The sequence below is a fragment of the Rattus rattus genome, chromosome 5, assembly GCF_011064425.1.
Source record: "Rattus rattus isolate New Zealand chromosome 5, Rrattus_CSIRO_v1, whole genome shotgun sequence".
NCBI classification, from domain to species: domain Eukaryota; kingdom Metazoa; phylum Chordata; class Mammalia; order Rodentia; family Muridae; genus Rattus; species Rattus rattus.
Window position 1 is genome coordinate 107,404,120 of NC_046158.1, and position 26,476 is coordinate 107,430,595.

General features: G+C 42.4%; 1 protein-coding gene across 1 annotated transcript in view; it reads right to left on the reverse strand.

Moving 5' to 3' along the window:
* Nucleotides 1–232: 232 nt before the first annotated feature.
* Nucleotides 233–26,476, reverse strand: part of Anapc1 (anaphase promoting complex subunit 1) — a 74,194-nt gene continuing 47,950 nt past the window's right edge. The window contains exons 31-48 of the mRNA XM_032904183.1: nt 25,407–25,541; nt 25,203–25,285; nt 24,088–24,166; nt 23,471–23,545; nt 19,680–19,756; nt 19,070–19,160; nt 18,915–18,968; nt 17,869–18,062; nt 16,386–16,472; nt 13,847–13,964; nt 12,934–13,011; nt 12,559–12,626; nt 11,424–11,562; nt 9,607–9,693; nt 8,968–9,063; nt 7,347–7,545; nt 5,471–5,605; nt 233–3,245 (exon numbers count right to left, since the gene is read on the reverse strand). Of these exons, the coding sequence (XP_032760074.1) occupies nt 3,130–3,245; nt 5,471–5,605; nt 7,347–7,545; nt 8,968–9,063; nt 9,607–9,693; nt 11,424–11,562; nt 12,559–12,626; nt 12,934–13,011; nt 13,847–13,964; nt 16,386–16,472; nt 17,869–18,062; nt 18,915–18,968; nt 19,070–19,160; nt 19,680–19,756; nt 23,471–23,545; nt 24,088–24,166; nt 25,203–25,285; nt 25,407–25,541 (1,911 nt within the window). The 3' untranslated portion in view covers nt 233–3,129. The remainder of the gene's footprint in view (nt 3,246–5,470; nt 5,606–7,346; nt 7,546–8,967; nt 9,064–9,606; nt 9,694–11,423; nt 11,563–12,558; nt 12,627–12,933; nt 13,012–13,846; nt 13,965–16,385; nt 16,473–17,868; nt 18,063–18,914; nt 18,969–19,069; nt 19,161–19,679; nt 19,757–23,470; nt 23,546–24,087; nt 24,167–25,202; nt 25,286–25,406; nt 25,542–26,476) is intronic.

Consider the following 26,476-nt stretch of genomic DNA (forward strand, 5'->3'; position numbering starts at 1 on the left):
GTATAACAACCTGCGTGCAACCATCCTTTTCTGTGGACCAGTTCCTCCCCAGCCTGCCTCACTCCTAGAATCCTTACTGCCTATCAGATGTCCCACTTCCTATGTCCTGCTGCAGCTACAGGCGAATCAGCTTGACAGGTACACAGTCAACTGCATCCATACAGTACACAAATGCACTCACACAGCAGTTAGAGAACCAATGACATACCAAAGTAATGACAGTGCCCAAGTGCACTTAGCAATTCAATGAGTTTATTGGGGTCACTTATAAGAGTAGGGGCTGGTGGTGTTCCAAGAACAGGAACGACTCAGAAGCATCTGTATCACCTAAGCCCACCTCAACAAGGAGAACAACTCTACACAACTTGCAGGCTGCTTGACTAGTCAGGGAATCGCCTCCCAGGCAGCCAGGCCCCCTCTGGGGAGCTCTGCTGCTAACAGTCAACCTGTCCCCTTCTGTCCTGTCCCCACACAGTTCCATTTCTACAACCTTGGGGAAGCACTTTGTGGCTCTTGGGCTTCAGCTTTCCAAGACATGTGAAGCTTAGTGTCTTGAGCCTCCCCTCCTCCTTCAACCAGAAGGAAATTATCAACCCTAGCTTCTGGCTTTTGTCCTTGTTTTAGGTACCTACCCTCCACCTATAAGGTGACCATGACATCATGACCCAACATGTCTTGAATTCTTTTAAGATTTTATGTATGCCACTCTCTTCAGATGCACCAGAAGAGGGCATCAGATCCCATTACAGATGGCTGTGAGCCACCATGTGGTTGCTGGGAATTGAGCTCAGGACCTCTCTGGAAGAGCAGTTAGTGCTCTTAACCACTGAGCCATGTCTCTAGCCCCACATCTTGAGTTTTTAAAACACATGGTCTGCAGCCTCACAAGGCAGAGACTTGAGACATCCATTAGCTACAGAGAAAAGCTAACAGCTCAGCTAAGCATTGGAGTATAAAAGAACAGGAATTAGGATCTGGCAGGTGCTTATAAATCTTACTAAATTTATTATGAAATTCCGATATGTTTCAAGGGAAAAAGAGTCTTAAAAGTACACTCCAAAATATTCTACAGGAAAAAAATTACAGTATTAAAAGTTTACCAAAGAAGTGTTTTTAGCTAAAAAACAAAACTTGAACAAGATGCTCTATATAATGTGATCAATAGTGACAGACTAAGTCAATGGGAGAAACATCAAGAAAACGCACAAAAACCCCTGTGATTACAAAGATGTTCGCCTGCTTTTCGGCCGGTTCACAAGTTCTGCCAATGCTAAGTCCTTTCAGTTCACACTGAGGAGCGGTTTCTGATTCTCTTGGACTCAGAATCCACACAGGCAGCAGCAGACTGGAGCAGGGTGGGGTGTAGCAGATTGGGTAGAGCCCAGAATGTTGAGGACTACGATGGAGCAGTGTAGCTCAAGTCTGGCATCTGAGCTCAGTTTGCCTTGGCTCCCACGTCAGACCTTGAGGGAGGAGCAGACGTCAGTACCCTTTGGGGGAAGAATCTGAGTACATGCTCAATTGTCTGTCTGCTGGACAGTACCTGCACTCAAAGCGGCTACACCTTGAGTCCCCATTCCACACGCATCAGAGGTGAAGCAATCCTGGGTAGTCAGCCTTCCCTTGAAGTCACAAGTGCCACTTCGGATATTAGAATACTTCATTGCCAGGTGTTTTCTCTGACTCTGCCACTCTGGTTCCCAGGAGGCAGCTGCTGTGTTTGGTAAGACTGGTTCCCACAGGATGGTAAATATACTAGTTTATCTGATGATGCTAACATGCTGACTCAGGGGCACTAGAGTCTCTTCTTGGTGCCCATCAATGCTGCTTCCACTGTATTCAGTGTTCTCTTTCAAGTCCTCCCATGGCCACCATAACAACTGAGAGTGAAAAATGACTTGGACGGTGGGTTCGATGTTGATGCAAACTGAACGTTCATCACCCCTTGCCACTTAAGTGCAATCCTTAATCTAAGAGGGAAGGAAAACACATTTTGCCCTAAAAGTCAGCCACAAATTACCTTGCTGCAGGCAGACGAGCAGACGGACATTACCAAATCCCAGCGGAGCAATTTCTATTGGCTTTTTCAGAAACAAGCAGGAAACCAGTGAGTATGCAGTTTGCTGTCCCTCCTTGTTCACAGTCCCACTTGTCTGAGAAAGCTGTGAGCACAGTCGGAATACTCTTCCTGTCACATGGGGCATCATGAGCTAACCTGTACAAAAGCACTTTCCAGACCTTTAGTTCGGATACTGACTTCTGTCTTTAAAAATATTTTAACACTCCTCTGTAGGGGTAATTTTGTATTTTAGGTATTTTGAGCAGGTGTCGTGCACTAGTCTGCACAGGCTGCAAAACCAAGTACCACAGACAAGATAGGATGGCTTAAGCATCAGGAATTTATTTCTTATACTCGTAGGTGCAGAAGTCCAAGACCTTCTGACTGGTTCCTCACAAAGGAATCTTCTTGGCTTGTGAGCAGCTGTGCTATGAGTTCTCACAAGGTGCAGAGAGAAAACATCTCTTCCTCTTCTGAACAGGCCATCAAGTCTACGAAACAGGGACTCACCCTTAATTATCCTTTAACCTTGGTTATCTCCAAAGAGCTGCAGCCTACATAGCTGTACCAAAGTCAGGGCTTGGGCATGGTTCAGTACTCCATGCTGAGCGATTCTTCATTAAGTAGAAATCTGCTCGCAGTAATGACATCATCCACCATGGGAAGCACGTAACAGACAACACAGAAACTCTCCTGTGGTAGCAGAAAGTCCACTCTCGTGATGTGGCTTTTTCTGAGTACAGAACCTGAACCACTAAAGTTCAAAGGCTTCAAAACTCAGCCTGTCCATTTATTCTCTGAAGTCCAAAGCAATCATCAATAGTTTTGAAAACAAACCAAAAATCTTTATTTATAAAAGTGAGTTTTAACTGACTTTTTATACATCATATGACATGTGGACAGCACCAGCGTTATCTGTAATATTTTCAACATGGGTTTTAAACACAGTGAGGCGTATGCATCTGAGCTCCGTTGGTCACAAAACAGAAATGCTGCCGTTAACTTTGCTGCCATCAGGATTCTGCGCCGCAGTGGTTTTTGGGGGTAGGTTTACCGCCGGAGGTGGTCGGTCACATAACCATCGGCTGTGGATTCCCGAGCAGCACAGGAGCCAGTCTCAGCAAAGCGCGGACTGGCATTTTTAGGTGTCGGAACCTGAAGAGGAGTTCAGCAAAGCTTGTGCTCCCTGAAGAACAGAGATGCAGAAGGTTATGTCACTACACAGCCTCAGCCACACAGCCCTCCCAAGCTCAGCACACCAAGCTCGAGCCAGGAAGCCTTACTTCTTCTACACAAAGTACCCCAGTGGCAATCTTTGAATTTTTAATTTCCTAAAACACTTTAAAAATTTAAACTTATCCATTCTGAACTTCAGAAATTACCACTGTGAAAACTTACTTGTGTACATTAAATTCAATTAACCTTAACTACTATAAGTGATTTTGAAAACTATTTTAATACTTGATTCTTGATCTGTGGGTTCGATCTTTTACAAAAACAACTTCCCATGAAGAATGAGAGTTGGTCCCACAAATTACACGTAACTCACTGGGAGTGAGGCTGGACATGCAGGGTTTTGGAAGCTACCCAAATGATTCTGTTTGTCTACCAAGATCTAGACCCACAGCCTCTGAGGGAAGCATGGGCATCACCAAAGAGTCCTTTAAGTTTCCTCATCCTTTCCTCTCCACCCCATAGTCCCAGCAGCACAGGTCATACACCTTCCTGCTTCTCTGCATGCTGCCTGTTGCTTTTGTTTTTGTTTTTCTCATTCTGCAATGTTTACTTTCTTATTTGAATAAGAACAGGGTGGGGAGCAAAGAAAGAAAACAGAGGGGGAAAGGTAAAGAATCTTGCCTAGCCAGGGAGAGACAGCTATTTGGCTTGTGGCAAAGGGAACAACACAATGTGGAGGCAGCTTGAGGCAGCACCAGTCTAACGGCCTGGGGCTGCATCACATGAGCTTGTGGACCTGTAAACAGTAGCTGCTGTAACGTTGTTATTTATTCCTGAGATAGGGTCCTGTGTGGGCAAGGCCAGCTCCTACCTCACTCTATAGCCAAGGATGGCCTTGAACTCCTTCCCCTCCAGGGAATTTCTGATTTCCAATTGCTTAAATTATAAGTGTGGGCTACTATGCCCTTCAGGGGTGGGGCTGTTCTTATTGTATGCCACATACTGAATTTCACCTACTTCACTGCTGGGTACTTCTGAGGTTTTAGCTATTGGGCTTTGATCTGGGTACAGTTAAATCTCAAGAAAACATACATGCAGTTATGATCATAGATCACAACTTATGTTGATCCTTTGAGTATGGTGTGACCACAACATTGTATAGTCCAGAGGTAATTTACTTCCTATGGCTGAGGCTATACCCTCCTAAATTCTACTATGAAGCGGTGGGACAGGCACTAGTGAACAGCTGGCAGGTTATCTTCTAGTCCACATGCAAGCTCTTCCCTCAGGGAAGTCTATTATATGCAACTTTTGGGCCAGTACTTACTTCTAAAACCAGAAACTCCCCTGGTTCTTCCTGCATGGCTCGTTCCTCTCTGATATACATCTTGCAAACTCTGGCTCCCTCGGTCTCCATACCCTCACATCTCCCCACAACTCAAGGAGTTTTCCTGGCAATGCATGTGTTCCCTTTCCCTACCATAGCTGAGAAACTCCCAAACAATCCAATCAGAAAAGGTAACACCAAACCTTTAGCTGCTATCTTATGCATCTGTCTGACTTTTGTATTTGTTTTCATCGGAAAGGCTACGGAATACATGGCCATTACTGGTCCGTTTATACTGTATTTTCTCTAAGGTTTCTCTAAAGCACATAAACACAAGTGCCATCAAACTAAAAGTGATTGCACACTAACAGAGCAATCCTCTCCTTCTCAAAAGTATTCTCCATTCTCAGTTAAGGGTAGCAAATAAATGTGATGTGAATAAATCAGGCTGTTCTACAGACAAACTTAGCACCTGATTCCATACTGGACATAGCACTCAATCAATAGCACTTAAGTTTTAGGGTAACAGAGACTGTGATTATATAAATCTTTAAAAACTAGGAAATCTTAGAAAGTTATAAGAAAAATAGATAAGTTCTGTAAATATAGCTCAGTGGTAGAATATTTGACTATGTCCAAGACATTGATTTCAATCCATAAAACTTAAATATATAGAAAGATGTCACTCATATATGGAATAATATACATTTAATTTATAGTCCTGCTCTAAAAACATCTTTTTTCAGAGGTAAAAGTATATGGTTTGCTCTGCTTTCAAAAAGCATTCTCAACAAACACAAATCATAAGCAAAGGTGAGCAGTGCATTAGAGAAGGTGACTGACAGGAGCTTCTCCCTAACTAGACACTAGTGAGGAACAAATACTGAAGAGAGGCTGAGATGGGTTACCTTCCAGTCCCAGGGGTGGCAAGTGTCGCGGTGCTGGCACAGAGTGGTAGACCAGGAAGCAGGCCAGCATGTTTAGCTGAGACTTCTCAACAGGCTGCCCACTAAGGTAGGCATGCACACACACATCGCCTCCAGCTGTGAGGACACAAACGGAGTCAATGGATCAAGAGCAGAGGCGAGGGAAATGGGAAGATTACTTTTGCTACTTTTTCATCAAGTGCGGGCTTAGCCCTTGGCACAGACCAGGCAGTGCTGCACAGGTACAGAGGCTGCCTAGTTTAGTGTGCCGAGGAAGTGCGGAAATACACACGAATACAGGTGAGTACAGTGTAACAGATACCCACTGTCACATCTTTCCTCCCAGTGTAACATCCAAGGAGACTGGATTACACCCAGAACTAGAATCTATTTACTCTTAGCAGGAGATGATCAGAGCGCGTCTGAAGGTCTGACACAGCTCACATTTCTGAGTAGCAGGTCTGGAGCACTGGCAGGAAAATGCCGCTTAGGAGCCAGGCTTTGAGAATCCTAGCCCAGAACAGCCAAGGCAGTCCTGTCCTCCAGACACAGTGGTCAGCCGAGGACACGTGACCTCAGACAACCAGGGAAGACACTCTGTGGCAGGAGGGTGGACTGAGGAATCGGGTGACATGCAGCTTGGGTCACATCAAGATGCTCAACACATCTGCTTCTGGATAGGAATGGTCTTCATGCCATGGTTCCTAAAACATCCCCTTTCTCTTTCTGAGCATCATGAACAGCTGGAGAAAAGGAACTGTTGGCTGTTTTAGTACCACAAGGGGAAAAAGTGACCAAGCAGAGGACAGCAAATACAACTTCAGGGGTAAAAGTCGAAGGTCCAGCAATTAACAAGTCGAGTCTCTTAACCTGTCTTATCTCCAGTAATCCGAGCTTACCACTGCTAGCCTCATTATTTCAGGTCAGTTCAGTCTTCTGTTACAGACATAAGACATTTGAACCCAAAAAGAAAGTAAGAGAGATAAAGAAGTCTGGAAAGCTGAATTCACCAAGTGTCCTGAAGAACCACACACCAACCAGGTCACTACTCTAAGACTGCCTGTCCCTGCCAGATAGTTTTTATATTCTAAAATGTTTGCTATCAGAAAATGTGCCAAGACTAATGGCATACTTCTCAATAGCAAAGGCTTTCTACAGGTGTTGAAATACCAAACCCAATGGAAAGAAAACAATGACATTTATTATATAACATTTTTACAAAAGGGGGTAGTGGTGGTTTAAATACCTATCTAAAACATTTCAAAGTTAAGGTCGGTGCTGGTAGAGTTGCGTCCTTCATTTGCTCCTCGCACACCTCTTTATTGTCTGATTGTTTGACAGAAACTTATTCCCAGTGTCACAGCATGACAGCTTAAACACAAAAGCAAGAACTGCTACGACCATGACTAGGGATGGCATGTGGTGAAAGCAGGCCACCATCAGATACCTGGTGCAGGGACCTGAGTAAACTGAAAGGACATAGAGACCCAGGACCTGGCTGCAGAAAGCCACCCTCAGGCACAGGTGACATATCAAGGCTTCCCACGGCTGCATCCCTCCTGTGAGTCAGCATGAGTAACTCGATGGCTTCCCTCTTTCTCAGGTTAGCTCTTCCCCTGGCAGAGCCAGGGCCACAGGATGTTCAAGATATCACTGACTCAGTCAATGTGCCCTTTTCCTAGGGCAGATAAATGTATTTCTTTTAAAGACACTGACGTATATAACCAGACTTTGACTCCTCAAACCATCAAGTTGTAGATTATGCCCAGGTTTACCTTGCTTGCCACTGGAAACTGTTAAGAACAGAGAAGCCTCAGTTGAGTTACCGTACAAGCACAGGGACACAGTACCACCATACCTTGTAGCCACTGGTCCAGGGTGGAATCAACAGTGCACTTAACCACAGGTAGGAACTCCGAGTTTATAAAGAGCCCTCGCTTAGGATAGGTCTGCTGCCTTTCCTGGTGGCTTCGTGAACTGAAAAACTCTAATATCAACTTTATCTGCCAAAGATCAGATGTGTTCGACATGTCTCTCTTTTTAAGACTTCTTAAAGCCTGTGTGAAGAAACAGAAAGAACAGTTTGTTTAATGAAATGGCAAGTTGTTCTAATCACGTTATCTTCAGGGTATGTTCCAAAATGGCTAACAAGATCAGCAAGAGGCTATGGAGATTCATGGGTATTGAAGTGCCGTTGACTACATTAAAGAGCCCTCCCCAGTGTGGCTTAACATGAAGGCAACTTCCAAGTAAAAGCAACAAAGGTCAAGTCCATTCTTGGCTCAGCAACCCTGAATGATGAAGACCCCTCCCCAACACACACACACACACACACACACACACACACAGGTATAAATCTCTGGGGAGGAAGTTGGGGTACAATGACATAGCAAGGACAGACAGGAATCCCAGTGAGGCAGAGACCTAATCACTGATCACACTGTTAAGAATCACCCATAAAGATACCATGGTTACCACCAGAGGAGACATTCATCCATGGAGACTGCTCTAGATGGTGGGGGGATGAGGGTACCCACAGTTTGTAAAGAGAACATTTAACTAACAACCAAGAAGCCTAACTTAGCTGCTGTGCCAAGAGAGGCAGCACGCAGAACACCAGCACAGTACCATGAATCTCTGCAACTGAGAAGAGAAGACCCACACGGTAACAGCATTCTGGCTGGCCCTGTGCTCCTGCTGGAATGCAGAGTGCGACTTTACATATTGTGATTTTCATGCCTGGGGAACTGTTTCTTGCCTAATTGCTTTACTCAGTTATCCACAAGACTATTTTTATCATCAAAGATTAGTTCTTTGGCTTGAGAATAGAGTCCCAAATGCCAATCTATACACTTTTCATATTACTGTAGAATTTTTAAAACTAGGGGTTCTGGATCTTGCCCACCAGATTCCAACTTAGAAGGTATGAAACAGGACTTGAAGATCTGCATTTTAAGATTGCCCAGATTAATTTTAGCCAGATTATGGCCCTGTTAGGCACTTACAAAACATCAAGAGAATAAAAATGGACACCATGTCCCTAAATCACCAGCTCCTGGCTCTACACTGCCTGCAGACTTGACCGAGGAGGAAGTGCATATCCAGGCAAACAGCAGGGCACACAGGGCTCACCTGCTCTCATCTGTGGCCTTCCCATGAAGAAAGGTGGCAAGAGATGACGCAGGAAGACTAGAGCAAGAAAGGAAATGATCTCTTCCTCTCCAAACCAAGGGAAGAAGACAGAAAGGGATGTGGGACTCCCAAGAGGAAGGCAGTCTCCAGAGAGCACGCCTGCTAGCACAAAGTCCAGCCTTTGGGCATCAGCATAGGGCTGTCAACTGGAAATGGTTTCTTGATAAGATGTCTAAAAGTAAACAAGAAACTGAATCCATAGGGTTCTTCCCACACTGGGTAGTGGGTCATCTGAAGCACACCATCAATACAATTGCAACAGAATGCAAATGATTTTGGAATCATACCTGATCCATTGCTATGTAGGCAGGCAACATCTCTGGAGTTTCCTGAGCAACACACTCATAAAGTATGGAAGAAAAGAGGTCCAGAATCTCCTGTTTCTGTGGGAAAGCACAAGTACTTTGTAGCACATCAAAGCATATCACAAAACCAATTCAAGAAACAACCTGTAACAGCTACTAATAGCTCATTCTGAAGCTCTACGGTAAACAGGGTAAACAGTCCATCTCTTCACAAAGTCATAGTCCACACAGTGTTATAGCATCACTGAAAACACAAAAAGAATGCTGAGGTAGCAGCATGTGATCTGGCACATTAATGGTCAATCTAGGGTTAAAAAGAAAAAAAATCTGTGAGAACACCAAAGACGAGCCTTCAGTCAGCTGGGAGTGGGATCCAGAAAGGCAGCACAGCACCAACAGAGATGTAGGGGTAAACAGCACCCAGGTAAATGGAGTTCTCAGAGTCACATGTACAAGGGGACTGGGGAGAGAGGAAGATGTGGTGGTGGCAACAGAAGGCACAGGTTTTATCAGCAATCTCTAACACACATAAAGGATGTCATCGACCTCAGAGGCAGGCATGAATAGTACAGGTGACTTTGGTTGTCTATTGATAGAACTAACAAACAATATAATACTTACTTGGCCCATGCTCACAGTCGGCTTGCAGAAATATTCAGCAAATGACAGAAGTGCTGGATCAGAAGTGAATGATGAAATTGTTTCTGGCTAAAAAGAAAAACAAATCCCACTTTAAATGAGATAACCAATTATTACTTCCCTTTCTGCTCACGCTATAAGGCCTATAGTTATAAGAACTCTACCCCCTCCTTTCACACAATGGTCCCACAAGACAAAACAAGCTAGAGTCTGTCATCCTGTTTTGTTAGGAAGTTACAAGCCTTTGCAAAGGTAATATGAAGTGTTGATTTACCAAAAGGTCAGTAGTAAACATGTCTTCTCTCATATGAACTATTCAAAACTGAAAATGGAGTACTTCAGGTTAGGTTCCTATTTTAGTTCTGAAATCCCAGAAGGCAAGATATTGAGCTGTCCTTTAATATTTATATACTTTCAATATTCAGAATTAAGCTCAAACTTACATATACATTGGATTAGCTTTTCATATAGGCTCTGTTAGAAAAAAAAAATAGTGCTAACTTAAGCCAGAAAAAAAAAAAACCTTCAAAATATTCTGGCAACAACCCACACTTGGCATCAAGGCTGGGGCTTCCGTACATTCACACCCCGATGGCTGTGAGGAAGATCAGTACCGGCTGAGTGGTCCAGATGGGATGTAAGTGGACTACATGAACTGTTACCTCCTTACTCAGGAATAAAGGACGTGAAAGTGGCTGCCCCGGCTGCTGAGCTAACACAGCTTTGCTTGTGTGTGGCCTGAGATCTAGGTACTCAGAGGCTCCTCAACAAACCTCTGCCCTGAAATCCTTAAATCTGAGATTAAATTCCCAAGTTTAAAGCTAGATGTGCTACAGAACACATTCTTAACGGCAGAAATGAATTCTAGAACACAAAATAATATGCACTGAACTTTTCACAGTAAAGAGCTTTAACTCACATTTTAACCTTTTTTTGTTTCATTTTAAACACTACTGTAGCTGAGTACTAGGAAATAGTAAACTAAAAAGCAAGACATAAGCTGTCATCAAGATTAAAGAAACAGGGTTGGGGATTTAGCTCAGTGGTAGAGCGCTTGCCTAGTGAGCGAAAAAAGGCCCTGGGTTCGGTCCCCAGCTCCGGGAAAAAAAAAAAAAAAAAAAAAAAAAAGATTAAAGAAACAAGTGTGGTTTAATATATGGCTTTTCCCTCAGTGGAGTATAGCCCCGCACGGTGGTGTTTGCCTATAATCCCAGCACTCAGGAGACTGGGGCACAGAAACCGCACAGTCTAAGGCTGGGCCTGGGTTACAGCTCAGTAATAGAACATCTAACGCTGGCCTGCATAAAGTCCTGGGTTCAATCTCCCGCACCGCAAAACAGAGACAGAGAGCCAAGGGCAGCCAAAAGAGGTGATGCCAACCTGGTCAACTGAAACACTGTCAAAGGAAAGGAGGTGGGGAGGGGAGGAAAGAAAAGGAAAGGCTAACAAGTGCTAACTTAGAAATTCTCTCTCTTTGAGGGACTACTAAGTAAAATAAACCAAATCTTGCTGGTAGTGTAGAGGTTTTTTATAGGTGTCATTAAATACAAGTCTTACCCATAATACTAGCAGACATCCCAATTTTATTATGGGTGTCATATAGAAAGCAAGAGGAGGGGTTGGGGATTTAGCTCAGTGGTAGAGCGCTTGCCTAGGAAGCACAAGGCCCTGGGTTCGGTCCCCAGCTCCGAAAAAAAGAACAAAAAAAAAAAAAAAAAAAGAAAGCAAGAGGAACTGAGGTGCATTTAGCTTTACAATCTGCAGCGATCAAAGACGGTGCTAGTGCAATGCAACGCTACCTTGAAAGCCCGGGCCTCTGAGTTCCTGTTAGCCACAGTCTGTGCCAACAGACTCTGCCATCCCATTGGGTCTTCTTTGTAGGAGAGCTGGCCTGCCCTGAGCTTTACATATAAAACTCCATCCTTGGAAAGAATGGCCCTGGAAGGAGGAAAAAGATGATTTTATGGGAGGTATCATTAGCACTTCTCTGCTGAAGTCGGTGTTTTCCAGGGCCACTTTTATAGGGAGGGGAAGAAGTTGTCCCCACTCTCTGGAAGGACTATTAACTCTGCACAAAATGACTGAGTGCACGTAAGGGAGGGTAGGGTGCACCCCCACTTTTCTGTGATGTCGAGATGCATGAACTTGTTCAGTGAGAAGGGATTCCACCTGCTCACGATTGAGCCTCTCCAGGATCTTACCTAACCCTGCTGATTCCTGTGTCCCTAGCAGTATGCCTAAGTCACTGAAAGTACTAAAGAGCCAGTAACTGTTTTGCAGTAGAAAGAAAATACTAATTAATCTAAGACAGAACAAAGAGAAATTAGCTACTAGACACCAAAATATAACTGGAACCAGACTATGAAACTTTTACATGCTTGTCAAAACTTTCTGTGAATTTAAACAATTTATATACTTCCTAATGTATAAAACTAATTATTTGGATATATTTTATTCTACCTGAAAGGAACCTCCCATAGCCTTATATTAGTTGTTATTTTGTCTTTTTTTTTTTTGAAGTTAAGGACTGAACTCAGGGCCTTGCGCTTGCTAGGCAAGCACTCTACCACTGAGCTAAATCCCCAACCCCCTATGTCAGTTGTAACAAGACAAGGGTACAAAGAAGCAACAGGAGATGTCTGATAGGCATCGGATGCTATAAACAGTCCTTTTTACACTAAATCTTACTGTACCCATCACTATGTAATGCTGAGTCATTTCTCAATGAACATGTGTAAATATTTACCATTTGACTTTCAAATTAAAACTTTTAATCTAAAACAAATCCTGCTTCAAAGATACAAGCCACATTGATCAACATACCCTATGTGCTGTCATGCATGCGACCAGAGAGTAACACTACACGGACACTGCTCTAGAACCCAGCTCTCTGCAGACGTCTATATACTGCTGGAGGCTAAAGTGAGAACTTACCTCAAGTGCTGCTCTCCCTTGCTTAAATCTATGAGCAGTTCCCAGTACCTTGGCCCTTTAACCTTCATCTGCAGGGACAAATGAACACAGTCACTCAAAGCTGGCAGACCCAGCACGCTTCTTACAGGGAACAGTGCTCGATGCAATGAGTCGCCTGTATGTTAACGCGATCCGATTGCTTGTGAACCACCAAAAGGTATGTGAACCATGTTCCGAAAGAATACGGACTATCAGTAAAAACCTCTAAGATAAGACTTCCTCTGCCCTTCATGAACATTCCTCCTGCAGTTCTTTTTCTTAAATAGGAGGACCCTTACAGATCTGTAATTCTGTTTCAATCTGCCCCCTGGGTAAACCTCCCAAGTCACAACTCACCTGCTTTAGAAGATGGAGTTCTGGAAGCAGGGTTGGAGCCATCAGTTCTTCTTTGGTCTGTTCATACCACTGAGTGCCCTTCACAAAGGTAAAACACAGCCAGCATGGGCCAAATGTCACTGTGTCTCCCCTGGCTCGTGGTCTGCGCGTAACCATGAACCAGTACAACTCCTCCAACAGTTCTGCTCGGCAGTGCTAGCCTGAGTCCAGGGCCTGGTGCAACCAGGCAAGAATTCTAGAGCTGAGCTGCGGCTAAATCCCTAGTACTCAGGCCCACATTCCATTACGGAGCATTCATCACCTCAACACCTTAGTGCCTTGCCCTTCACTGGGTAGCAATGCCGGAGGGCTGTGCTTCTACAGCATGCATTTATACACAAGCCCCATTTTTCACCTAGTTTGCTGTGACAGTCGCCCCAGACTCTTCAGTTAGATAAGAGCACTCCACACAGCCCTCTAAGTCTCACGCTGCCAGCACTAACATCACACCCCACCACACATTTCCTTTAGGAATGACATCATCACACTTTCACATCTCAAAGTGTGGCAGTTTGATGAACAGAAGTATTTAATACTGTGGTACAGACTACATGATTTTTAATCTATGTATGAATCCCAATCTAAGAGAAACAAATTTAGGACACACAAATACAAAATGTGGTGATTTTGAATGTTCAACAAAACCAAACTTTAAACCAGACTCACTTTGTAGAACACTACAAATTAGCCACCTAAAGTTACCAGGAACATTTCCCAGTGATCAGCTCTAAGGAACAGCGGATAATGTCAAAAGTCGCACACAAACACTAGAGCAAGACGAGGTTTTATGACTGTCCCACTTAGCACCATCACCTTTTGCTAAAATGCTTCCAAAATGTCCTGACCTGCAAAGAGGACAGGGAGAGCTAGTCACCTTGTAAGTAACTTCTATAAGGGCATAGCAGGGTGTGTTTGTATCCACATCCACAGGCACCAGGAGCCTTGGTTCTGCAGCCAGCACGTAGAGGTGCCGAAGGGCCTGGAGATGATACCTGTGCACAAAAACCAGAGAAGTGAAGAGACCAGTGCCAGGAAGGAGCCTGACAGTCGCCACTGCTGACAGGCTACACAATGCTGGGTGCTAAATACTTTCCTATGAAGAATCTGAAATGCAGATGACAAATTCAATGAAAATACAGAGAAATTCTAGTTTAAATGTTTTATTATACTGTTTAGTGTATGTGTATGCATGTGATACATGTATATATACAGAGGTCAGAGGACAACTTTTAAGGAGTTCATTCTCTCCTTCCATCATGTGGGTACTGGGGCAAACTCAGACCATCCCCTGATAGGCAAGCACCTTATCTACTGAACCATCCTGCAGACCCCAAAGGACTGAAAAATTCTAAGAAACTACTTACGTAATTACTGATACAAGAATTCTTCATCTGAGTTCACAAGGAAACATTTTCTAAGAAAGTAACAATTGTCTTAACAGGAAAGTATTAACTAATGGTGACCTAAACACTGCTTTAAAACAACAGTCCTATTCGACCATTCTTGGGTGCTCCACACAAGACACCTCTTGTCACCTTTCTCAGGGATATGCTGTAGCTGCTGTATTTCTCCTCAGGGTTAATAGGGAAGAAAGGACAGCAGTCCGTTCTCTTCAGAGAACACTTTTTCTGTGTATACATCCTTGCACACAAACAACTGAAATACCTAGTAAAACACTCACGCACGGGAATGTCAGTGTGTGTGCATTTGCTTGTGAGTCTTCACATTAGAAACCCTAACTTTACAATTTTCGAGATCCCATTAAAAAGTAATGAAATGAGATTACAATAAAAAAAAAAACAAACAACAACAAAAAAAAAACAGGGTTGAGGAGATGCTTCAGTGGGGTGATAAAATACACATGGTTTAAGTATGAAGACTTGAGTTTGGATCCCCAGAACCAATATAAAAAGTCCAGTGCAGGGCCATAGACCTGTAACTCCCCCAGTGCCAGGAGACTGAAGACACGTGGATCCTGGGATACTGGGTGCCTTGGTGGTCAGCTATTCAAGGTCTAGATTCAGTTCCCTATCTCAAAAAGTACAGTACGGAATGACAGACAAAAATATACCCAATGTCAATTTCTGACCTCCACATGTACACACAGGGCATATACACAACGTATATGCATGCACACATGCACAGTGTGCAAAAACTAGTGATAAAAAACAGTCTTGTCCTCACTCAAATCTATTCACCTCTGTCAGGGTATTAAAAGTAAAGCTGAGAGGAGGGGAATCCCTGCCATTAGTTGTATTTAAACGTGGGGGAAGGGCAGAATTGGGTACTGAATGGGCCTTGCACAGGCTAAGCAGGCACTCTGCCACTATACTACACGCAGACCTACATAAGATTCTTCGGATTTATCACCAAATTGCGTACAGTGGCACATGCCTAGAATCTCAACACTTGGGAGGTTAAAGTAGAAGATCACAGGTGCAAAGGCAGCCTGGGTCACATACTAGTTCCATGCAAACTTTACACATTAAAACCTTGTGAAGGGAGGAGGGAGGGAGGGAGGGGAAGGAGGGAGGGAAGCGCTCTCCTGCAATGACCTGTAACTGAGTATAACAGCTCACTGAAACATTCTAAATGGCTGGCATGATGGAGGCCACATGTCGGAGTTGTAGGAAGTTAGCAATGTTCATAAGCTCCACTAACAGTTTGGATTTCAGATCAGGCTACTTTTGCAGAGCTGACTTTCCTATCACTGGCTATACTTGACACTTGAGAACACAGTCATGGTAAGTGGCTTTAAGGGCTCCTGACATTTTACTAGACAAGAATGCTGCTGACTTTTGGACAGACAACAGATTACATGCAGTGCCGGCTGCCTACAATGTCATTTATCAGGAACTACTCTCTTCCCTCTCCCAGTACACAAAAGAAGTCCCTTATTCTGGACACCTCCCTAGAAAAGGAGATGATAGTCATTCTTTGTGCTCTACAATGCTCTCTAATGCTCACGTTATATGACTTAGACTACTGTTTCCTGCCACTTCTAAGTTGACTGTTTTATTTTTTATAGGTCTCTATTTTTGTCCCTCTTTGATGTTATTTACACAAAACTTCTCAGCAATTGTGTAAAGAAAATTCACACCACCACTAATTCAGATTATATTTTTTTTCTTGGAGTTAAATAATTGTAATAGAAAATATTTTTGTACTTCCCTAAAGTTTGTTTGGTTAATTTATACCTAAAGATAACTCTATCTGGCTTACATGTGGATTTACAACAGTTTGACATATGTAAGAATGATCAGGCATCAAATGTCCAGAATTTTCTTCTAGTCTAATACTTTGAAAGAGACATTTAAAAAATTTAGCCAGGGACCTAAGCTCAAAAACAAAGCAATAGTCCATGAAAGTAAAGTAGAACTCAGAAATTAGGCTAAGCAATTCATGAGACTCACCGGTTGTCAGTGCTGTGGGCTGGGAAATGTGGGTAAAGGGCGCAGAGAAGGGCAGCGATGGACGAGTTGGATGTGCTCAAAGAGTACCTGCAGAGCAAAGGCCGGGGAAGACACTATTAGTTTCCCTGCCCAGATCTTCAGGCATGCTTGGGTCAGAAGCGTGGGGTTCTACAACAAGGTATCCTAGTAAGATGCCATAATAAAGTGTGTCCTTCGTGGGCTACACATCTCTTACATCACTTCCAGACTGACTACCATTCGAAGCAGAAGCAATTCTACAAATGTTAAAACAACCCAGGAATTAATAAGCAAGGCTTACCCTAAAATAGCACAAAGTGAGGACGATGAAGTATTTTATCACTTTGATAAACCAAAATTCAAAGATGAATATTCATATATTAACATTAGAAACTTGGAGATTAAGCCCAACAATGCAGGATGTTATAAATGTCGATATTATAGAAAACATATAACAGTTAAAAAATACCAAACCAGGGGTTGGGGATTTAGCTCAGTGGTAGAGCGCTTGCCTAGGGAAGCGCAAGGCCCTGGGTTGGTCCCCAGCTCGAAAAAAAAAAAAAAAAAAAAAAAAAAAAAAAAAAAAAACCCAAACCACTAAAATGCAGTGTCAGGGCCTGGAGAGATGGCTCACTGCTTGAGAGTTGAGCTGCTCTTCAAAGGACCCAGGTTTGGCTCTCAGCCAATTTGTTGGGTGGCTCACAACTGGCTGTAACCCAAGCTCCAGATCTAAATAGTCACCAGTCCTCACGTGCATAAACCCTCACAAAGACAGACAGACACACAGATACACATACAAACACATGATTAAAAATTAAATATTTAAAAAAAAGGCAGAAGCTCAGCTAAAGAAAAGTGACTCAATCTGTAAAGAAAGCAGGGAGTCCCACCTGTAGAATGTAGAAGTGGCTGTGAGCCTTCATTAAATGCAGGTACTTATTTGAAAGAAAATAATTTCAAAGTCGTAAAATACTAAAAAATTCTTATAGATAGCATTCCTTTACCCATCCTTGTTGGGTCTTTTAATTTTTATTGCTGTGCCAAGAATTCACAGGTTGGGCCCTGCCCATGACAGGCAAGTGCTTTATGGCTGAGCTACAGCCCCAGCCTTTAAGTATTCGGAATTAACTAAATTAATAAAAAGAAGCAATTGTCACAAACTATATTAAGAACATACACATCCTGGTCATAAGCTCTATCTCACAAGACACCAGATAAGTAAGTGTAGCCATAGGTGAAAGATAACACAGCAAGGGACTTCAACCCTCTGCCACTGGTGCTGTCAATGCAGCTCTAATTAATGTTCTTTCCAGTTATTTACTATGGAAAATGACAAATTCCAACATCTGTATGAAAAAAAGCCAACAGAAAAATGTAGTTTTAAAATTGAAAAAATAGATCACTTGTATAGATCTCCCTCATGAACTCTTTTATTAAAGAACAAACAAAGCAAAGCATTCATTACCTTCCTCCTCCCAAAAAGAGAAGGCCCAGGGCCATGTGGTGGGCCAAGTGGAAGCCATAGTTCATCTCTCCGCCCGTCTTCATATGCAGGAAGCGGCAGAGCTGCAACACCTTCAGGTTCCCAGAGCCAGCCATCACCATGGCAAGAGACAGCAGGACAACACTCAGGCAGGTTTCGAGGTTGTAGGGCCCTGTCTGGTGACAGAAAAACAGTACCTAGTGTTACATTTCTTCATTACCAAAAAATATCTGACATTGGAAGATTACAATGTTTGGAATTTTAAAACTAAATCTTAAAAAAAAATGAATACTCTGGAGCATCACAGCATATACAGTACACCACCCACTGACCACTGCCATTACTCCTGTACCGTCACTCAGAAACTCTTCCTGTACACACACACACACACACACACACACACACACACACACACATATTCCTAGATAAAAAGCAGACACTACTGTACCTGATAACCCTTTTAATAACTTATAAGCAATTTTCAAACACAGAAAACCTTATATAGCACAATCTTACACATCCAATGTGTAAGAGCATATGGATATGCTGTAACTTAAATACTTGGTCATTTTTGATATTTCTAATTTTTCACATTATAAAAACTACTGCATAGGTCTGTGTTGTTAACCAGGATATAAAATCTTGCAGTCTCCTTGTTATTGGAGAAGTAATGTCTGGAGAATGACTGTATATTCACTAGGTGTTTTTTTTTTAAAGGACATTTCAGCATTCAATAATATGACAGTATATGAAGTATGACAATCCACAATATTACATATCTCATTTATTCTCTTGTCACAAGAATTAGAAATACACACATCCTTCCAGGCTAATCACAGTCTCAAGGGTAAGCATGTTCTCACCTAATTTACTACCTTAAAGCTAAAACATAAAGAGAGCAGTGCTCCAAGCCTTGTTTTAGATTTAAATAGCGAAGGTATTTGATAACTTCCGAGTGTCTGGTTTATCTATAAATGTTCTTTGTTCACTTATTTCCAAACAGGTGAAAGAAAAAAAATAAGACTTACTACAGAAGCATTGGGTGCAGATAAATAATTCATAAAATCTTTTGCAAATTTATGCTGGAAGAGGAGAAGAAAAATTGAGAAGTTAAAAGTGGCATCTTAAGGCTTGGGTTAAAAGGACAACACCCAGCACACAGCACGAGCAAGGCAGTCCTCACCAGACAGTTAAATGCTGATAAGTTCTCTGAGCCAGCAAATCGAAAACCCAGAGACAAGCAGGCTCCTGCGATGATGTAGACGTGTGCTTGCCTGAAAACAAATTACAAGAAACAATGTTGTTATTGTCCTTTAAAATCCATTAGCATGGAATAGAAATAATAAATACTCATCTTTTGCAAACTAATCTACAGCCTTCTGAGAATGGGGAAGAAGGTCCCTATCCAATCAGCAGATCTCCATGGTTCTGCAGAAGACCATGTGACCCTCACTGATGTAGCCTGCCTCTTCCACGACAGTCTTTATAAACTACCAGGAAGGACATCTTTAGAGTGCTCCCACCAAGGAAAGAATGAAAAAAGAGAAAGTACAATTAATATTTTAATTAATATTTTCTCTCTCTCTCTCTCTCTGTGTGTGTGTGTGTGTGTGTGTGTGTGTGTGTGTGTGTGTGTGTGTGTGTGTGTGTGTGTGTGTGTGTGTGTGTGTGACAGGACCTACGGTACCTCACATGAGGGATTCAGAATTACTCAAATCAAGCCCTGGCTCTCCTGTGTAAGTAAGCGATCTGACAGGCGCTAACGTAGTTAACTAATGAATTATATTACTTACGACAAGGTTTCCAAATTCAAGTCCTCTGAACAAGGCAATTCAATTTCACTCAGAGAGATACTATTTTCTCTTATAATCTGCCAACATAGAAAAGCAATAATGTCTCAACACCACTGTTCTAGTTATAAATATGTCATAACTATCACGGCTGTACTTACAGAAAATAAACCCCAAAGTAAGTAATTTACATATACATTCATATGTACTAGAACTTACCTGTAACATCATATGGGAACAGGTTATTTCTTTTTTTTAACTGGATATTTTATGTATTTACATTTCAAATGTTATCCCTTTTCCCTCCTCTCCCATAGCCCCCCAACCCTGCTTCTATGAAGATGCTCCCACTCCCACCTCAACACCCTGGCATTCCCCTACACTGGGGAAATGAACTTTCACAGGACCAAGGGTTTCTCCTCCTATTTTTGTGAGACAATGCCATCCTCTGCTACATATGCAGCTGGAGCCATGGGTTCCTCCATGTGTAGTCATTGGTTGGTGGTTTAGACCCTAGGAGCTCTGGGGGTGGAGTGGGGTGTCTAGATATCTCCTGAGAGGCTCTGCCAGAGCCTGACAAATACTGAGGTGGATGCTCCCAGCCAACCACTGGACTGAGCATGGGGTCCACAATAGAGGAGTTAGAGAAAGAACTGAAGGAGCTGATAGGGTTTGCAACGCCATAGAGGGAATAGGTTTTGGCAGTAGACACTTCCATTAAATCATTTTTTAAATTTATTTGCTTATATATTTGTTGAGTTTGTGTGTGTGTGTGGGGGGGGTGCATGTTCAAAGAACTTCTTGTAGCTACATTTCTAACATATAGGCAACCCTGGGATTAAACTCAGGTCACCAAGCTTGGCAGCAAGAGCCTTTACCAACTCACTGAGCCATCTTGCTGGGCCTCCTTTGGATCTTTAATAGAACATGTACCCTAAAGCTTAAAGGCCTAGCTTCAAAGCCCAACCATATGGCCACACACAAGTTGCCTGACAGCTCTGACTCATCTATAATCCACCAACAGCTCTTACAATTAGCTTGCTGTATACAGAAGCCTTTTGTGTTGGCTATAGGTATCCCTATGCAGCCATGGTCACAACAGCACACTGATCGTCAGCTGAGAAAAACATCACTAAGAATATGAGCTGTCAATAGCTGGGAAGAAACGCCCTCTAGAATCTGGTCCTTTGTCATTTTCCTATGGTCTCCTTAAGTTATAAAAAACTAAAAACAGGAGAGATCAAACCAGAATCACTTGAAGCAGGTTAGAGGTGTACAAGAAATAACACCTCTTGTGTGGTGTGTGCTTGTGAGCCCAGCACTCAGGAAGTAGAAACAGGAGAGTTTCAGACCAGCCGGGTCTTCTGGGTTGCTCCCACCCCTTCTGATTTGGATGATTTTGCCCATGTAGCACAACGCCCTAAACTTCAGCAAATATGTACTAGTTGTTGCAAATCTTCACAGGAGCCTGACCCATGACAGCTGAAGCTGCCCTGACAAAAGACAAGAAACTGGCACATTCACATGACAGAATAAACCTAGAGATGGACCATTAACACTCTCAGTGATATCGCACAGCATGCTGAGCAGAAGAGAAGGCTCACACAAAAGACATGTACTGCAGGCGGCTTCATTAAAATAGATTCATCAGTAAAATTAACACCTTTAGGGAAAAAAACAGAATGTTTGCGTGTGGGAGGATGAGTGTCAGTGAAGCGGTATATGGGACACAAGTCTGCGTCCACACGCATGTCACTGTCATGTGATATTAAATATAAATATTACATTTAATTATGTGTTCCATGGTACAGAAATTTTATCTCAATAGAAAAATGAAAATAAAAATAATATCTAGTTAATGATACACATATTGAGATATTAGGAGACATTCATTACTATTTACAACTTGAAAATGTATTTAAAACTTACGAATAAAATAATGGAATAGGTAAGCCGATAGATACATAATTAAACAAGCTTACACAATAAAGTGTGAACTATAGAATCTGTAGTAACACGGGTGTTCATATAACATCTACTCACATTTTAGTTTTAAAATAGGGAACAATGCAGGGCACACACTGGCTCTTAGCAACAGCTGGTTACAATACTGATTCTCAAGTCTCATAACAAAGGAGACTGCTTGTTTTTAACTAATACACTCAGCTTATTTAGAATATATGATAAAATTGACAATTTTATAAACAATCTTAGATAAGTGTATAAGTAGAGTAAGAATATCAAAAATAGTTCTTTAGAGAATTCTAGTACATCTAATTTTGAACAGTACAATTTCAAAGGTTCTGAGGACAAAAAAGAAGGCTGAAAGGTCAGTATAAAATGTTTTGCGCTTTTTTTTTACTGCTTTTCATGTGCATTTGCAACTGGTGTGTACATGTACACGCGCGAGCTTGTGTGTATGTAGGTGCCTGCCCCTGTGTGTGTGATGGGTACTAAAGGGGCTCTGGCCTGCCCAGCCAGGGCAAACATGGCTCTGGCAGGCCTTGTCCCTCCTCCATTCCCTCTTCCTTCCTAAACTGCTAAACTGCCTTCCTAAAACTCGCCAGCAAGGTCTGTTCCCTTATTTAGCCACTTCCTCCTCCTGAGGCTGACCACCAAGGTCCAACTATCAACGTATTGAAGTCCAGCAACCAAAAGCCCCTTGTGGGTGACCTACTTAACCTGTCCAGTTAAAATTAAGCAACGCATCCTTTTATCTTTATAAACTGCCATTTGTCTGCAGGCCACATTTGTCTCCTGTCTGTATCCTTTCTTTCCAGAGGCAGTCCCTTGTCCCCCTGGGACAAATACCCTTTACCCCTCTCCCTTCTCCTCATCCTCTATCTCCTCTGTCTCTTATTCCCTGCCCTTTGTCCCTCTGGGACAAATAAATCTCACTGTCCTAAGAACTTGGTCTTAGAGTGTCTGGAGCCAACTTTGAGTTCTACAGGCACAGAGGCCTGGGGTTGAGGTCAGAAATCTCCCTTGGTCCTTCTTCTGCCTTATTCATTGAAACAGGATCTCTTAGTCAAACAATATGTCTAGTCTTGTCAGCCAGCCTGTGCAGGGATCCCATCTCTACCTTCTCCACCACAGTTTATATGGGACCCAAGGATGCTAACATCACACCCACCCCAGCATTTCAGAAAGCACAACCACACAAGTACAGTACACACAGTAAGCTTAGTGAAGTAATTCTAGCACCACCCAATCCACCACCACAGCAGTCTACACCCCCTATCATATAGCCAGGAGAGGTCCAGAAATAGCCTTGGTCTTCCAACAGGTCTGGGAAGTAACAGTTCACATGAACTGCAGGCCACCTCGGCCCATGACCACACCTACAGAGCAGTACCACCCTGGGGGAAGGCCTGGACGTTTTAGCTGTGCTTTTCTAGCTTCCAAGGTAAGCACTTTAGCTGCTGTGTCATTCCCTTGGCCTTCAGTGTACACTTGTGAAATTAAAGTTTCTCTGTCTTCAAAAGATCCCCTACAGATGAGCAGGAGGACGGCTCAGCAGTAGGAAGCAGCATGCTCTTCCAGGACTTGACTTGCAGGCAGCTCACGACTGCATGCGACTCCACCTCCAGAGGGATCCAACGCTTCCTTAAGCACCAGTATCCACATTTAAATACATACATGCTTAAAAATGGTCAAAACACAAATCTTGAAAAAGATACCCGAAACGTAAACAATTGCTTCCACAAGAAAAAATATTCGATAGCACGTTGGAAACCTTGCAAGAAATCCCAATCCATGTTATGAATGTCACAGTACTTATTATCTGTACCTACCTGAGGAACATTGCTGTCAACCCACTTGGAATTCGGTAAAATGTCATCCCACAGGATCAGGCACCGAGCAAGTGTCTTAAAAATTAGACAAAATTAATAATAAGGCAAAGCTCATATATTCCCCAACAATTTTAACAGTAAGTAAACTAAGAATTAGTTCCCAACTAACAACTACTTTAAAACACAGACTATCAACTAAACATATAAAAATAAAGACTCAGATCTTAAAAGCTGGGTAAGTTCAAACATGAAAGGACTACAGAACAACTTTAGAGCGTACTGAACGGTTACTCTCATTACAACCACAACAGTACTTCTGCATCCTCAAGGATACTAAAAATAATACAAGATCCTGGTCACAGGCTGCCTCTTAGTGAGTTTTTAATAATAATATAAGAAACATCATTCTAATTATTATCTATCAAGGTGGTCACCTTTCCTAGCCCTTCTAAGTTCTTTCTTGGAAACTTCAAAAGAACATTGTCAATCAGAAAAATATGACAGGCTAAAAGTAAACCCCTCCATGGAAAGACATTTAGACTTGCAGCTAAACCTGAGGATCACATCGGTGCCCCACCTCCTCATGTAGAGAACAATGAAATGACAAAGCACCATACCCTAAGCAAGAGGAACTCTGGTTTCACAAAGTCGAGCAAATACATGGTATCAGGAGCTCGCAGCCAATCAGCAATAGATCTGTTGGCAGAGGAGTAACAATGAAGGAAGCTGCTCAAGGAAGAGGCCAAGCATTCAAAACTCAAGACCACAAATCATCGCCCTTCTCCAGCAAAGGTAGCCTTTTCATAATGCTTCACATATGCTGATGAAAGACTTATGTTTTTATGTCTTATTATAGAAATAAGTCCCATGAGGGTATGTTAAGTTTTGTCTTGTTGACTGAAATATCTCCAGTATCAGCTGACATACATTCATTCAAATAGAAGACTAATAATATCTTTTACAACTTTGTTAATTCTGCATAAAATTTTTGGAACTAAAAGAATTGAGAACACTGTAGAGTTTCACTAATCTCAGAGTATTTTTCAACTTAAAAGAATTAAGGTGATCTGAGAACATAACTCAGAAGTATATAGAATATAGAAGGTTTAATCATTAGAAAAGCTTCTAAACAAAGCAGAAACCATTTTTATAAATGGTAACCAAGGACAAAATGATGATAAGTATTTCTGGCTATGGCTAAACAGTACTCACAAGGATATGCTAAATTACTGAAAGGAAGCAGGCAGTTCCTTGAGCTTGCCCTCCATAACCTTTTCTTCCACATCCACTTGAAAAGACCAGAGGGGGAAAAAACCTTACATCTAAATTAAACACAGATGGTCTTTTGATTTTTTAATCGTGATTCTCTACACAATATGGTATTAACAACCATTCATATGGCAAATACAAACATGTTCCATATTATAAGTAACCTGTAGATGATCTGAAGTAGCAAGATGAAGTGCATAAATCATGTGCACATCTCCTGCATTTATGTGACAGACTTGAACATTTGAGGGTTCTGGGACTGATACCCTGAAGACCCTGAGACAAGATTCCTGACACACACCATTACTAAAGCAAACAGTGCTACAGAAAGTCTATTCAGCTCCATCCTCTGAGAGAAAGACATCAGGCTGCTCCAGTACACGGGAGATACACACGAGAAGACTGTACTGCTGAGGGCAAAAAGCATGCCATGCGTCATGCAGGACAGGGAGGGTGCTGATACCTGTTATTGGTTTTCAAGTAGATCATAGCCAGAGCCAGAGTAGCGCCTGGACAAGTCACGTCCACGTTTATGGTATCTCCTTCCTGGTGAGAGAAGTTACTCATGTAAGAGCTCAGCACGCTTACAGCTAGTGGTAGGAAAGCCACTACTGGGCAGCTAACCTCTCAGCCTGGGGCTCTGATCTTTCCCTCTGACTTGACTTACTTTGATCTGATAACTTGGAGACTTATGTTTCTCCCTGTGCATTCCAGTTTGAAAACGTCTGTGACCTCCGACCATGTACTGATACAGCTGCTCGGGCACATTGAGGTCAGACATGCCAATCAAATTGCTGCCATGCTGGGAAAATCAAATAACTGAGGTGAAAAGAAGTCTTAACAGCAGTAAATCAAGAACATGCATTCATGATAAATAAAAGGACACACTTCAGAAGAGCCTATTCTAATTTTGAGGTTTCTTCCAATTACAATAAACATTATACATATTAATTAATGTCAGGCTATTAAGTCTCATCAAAGTTATGATGTATTTTTAGATCTATATATTTTTGTTTCATAAAATACATGAAAAAATCGAAAGACGCAATTACACTCAGAGTAAAAGAAAAGATCAAGTACATATTCAAAAGCTGAACTGTGAACACTGTGGGTGGCACCATCCCCATGCAAGTGGTCCTGGGTTATAAAACAACAGGCGCTCAGCACAAGCCTGTGGGCAAGCCAGACTGAGCCAACAAGCAGCATCCTCCATGGTTTCGGCCCCTGACTCCTGACTTGAGGTCCTCCATAAGGTGTTTTGGTCAGAGTGTAGGATACTACTGAGGAGCTACTAGTAAGAATCTCATTTTTAATGCGGAAAGGGGGGTGCAACTTAACCCAGCCCAAGTTACCCAGCTACTAAATGGCAAGGTTGAATGTCAAACACAGCAGCTCTGCTCAACAGCCATGGGGCTGCCTGGCCAACAGACAGAAACTAATGCAGTTAAATGATTGGACTCGTCACAAGTCGGGACCAAAATTCCAGTCTCAATCCACAATGTGATGCTTTTTACATAGTGCCTTGTTTTGCTCGTATGCCAGATGTGAGGACAAACATAGCCGACAATGACAGATTTTATGTTCCACTACAACATTTTGAACATCATTTAGCTTGACTAGAATACTGCCGTGGTGGTTTTTCAAAGAAATCACATTCCAAGTAAAAGACAGTAATTACATGAGATGTTTTTGGTAGTTTTGAAGACTCCCTTGGATGGAGTTAAAGATGAATCAATC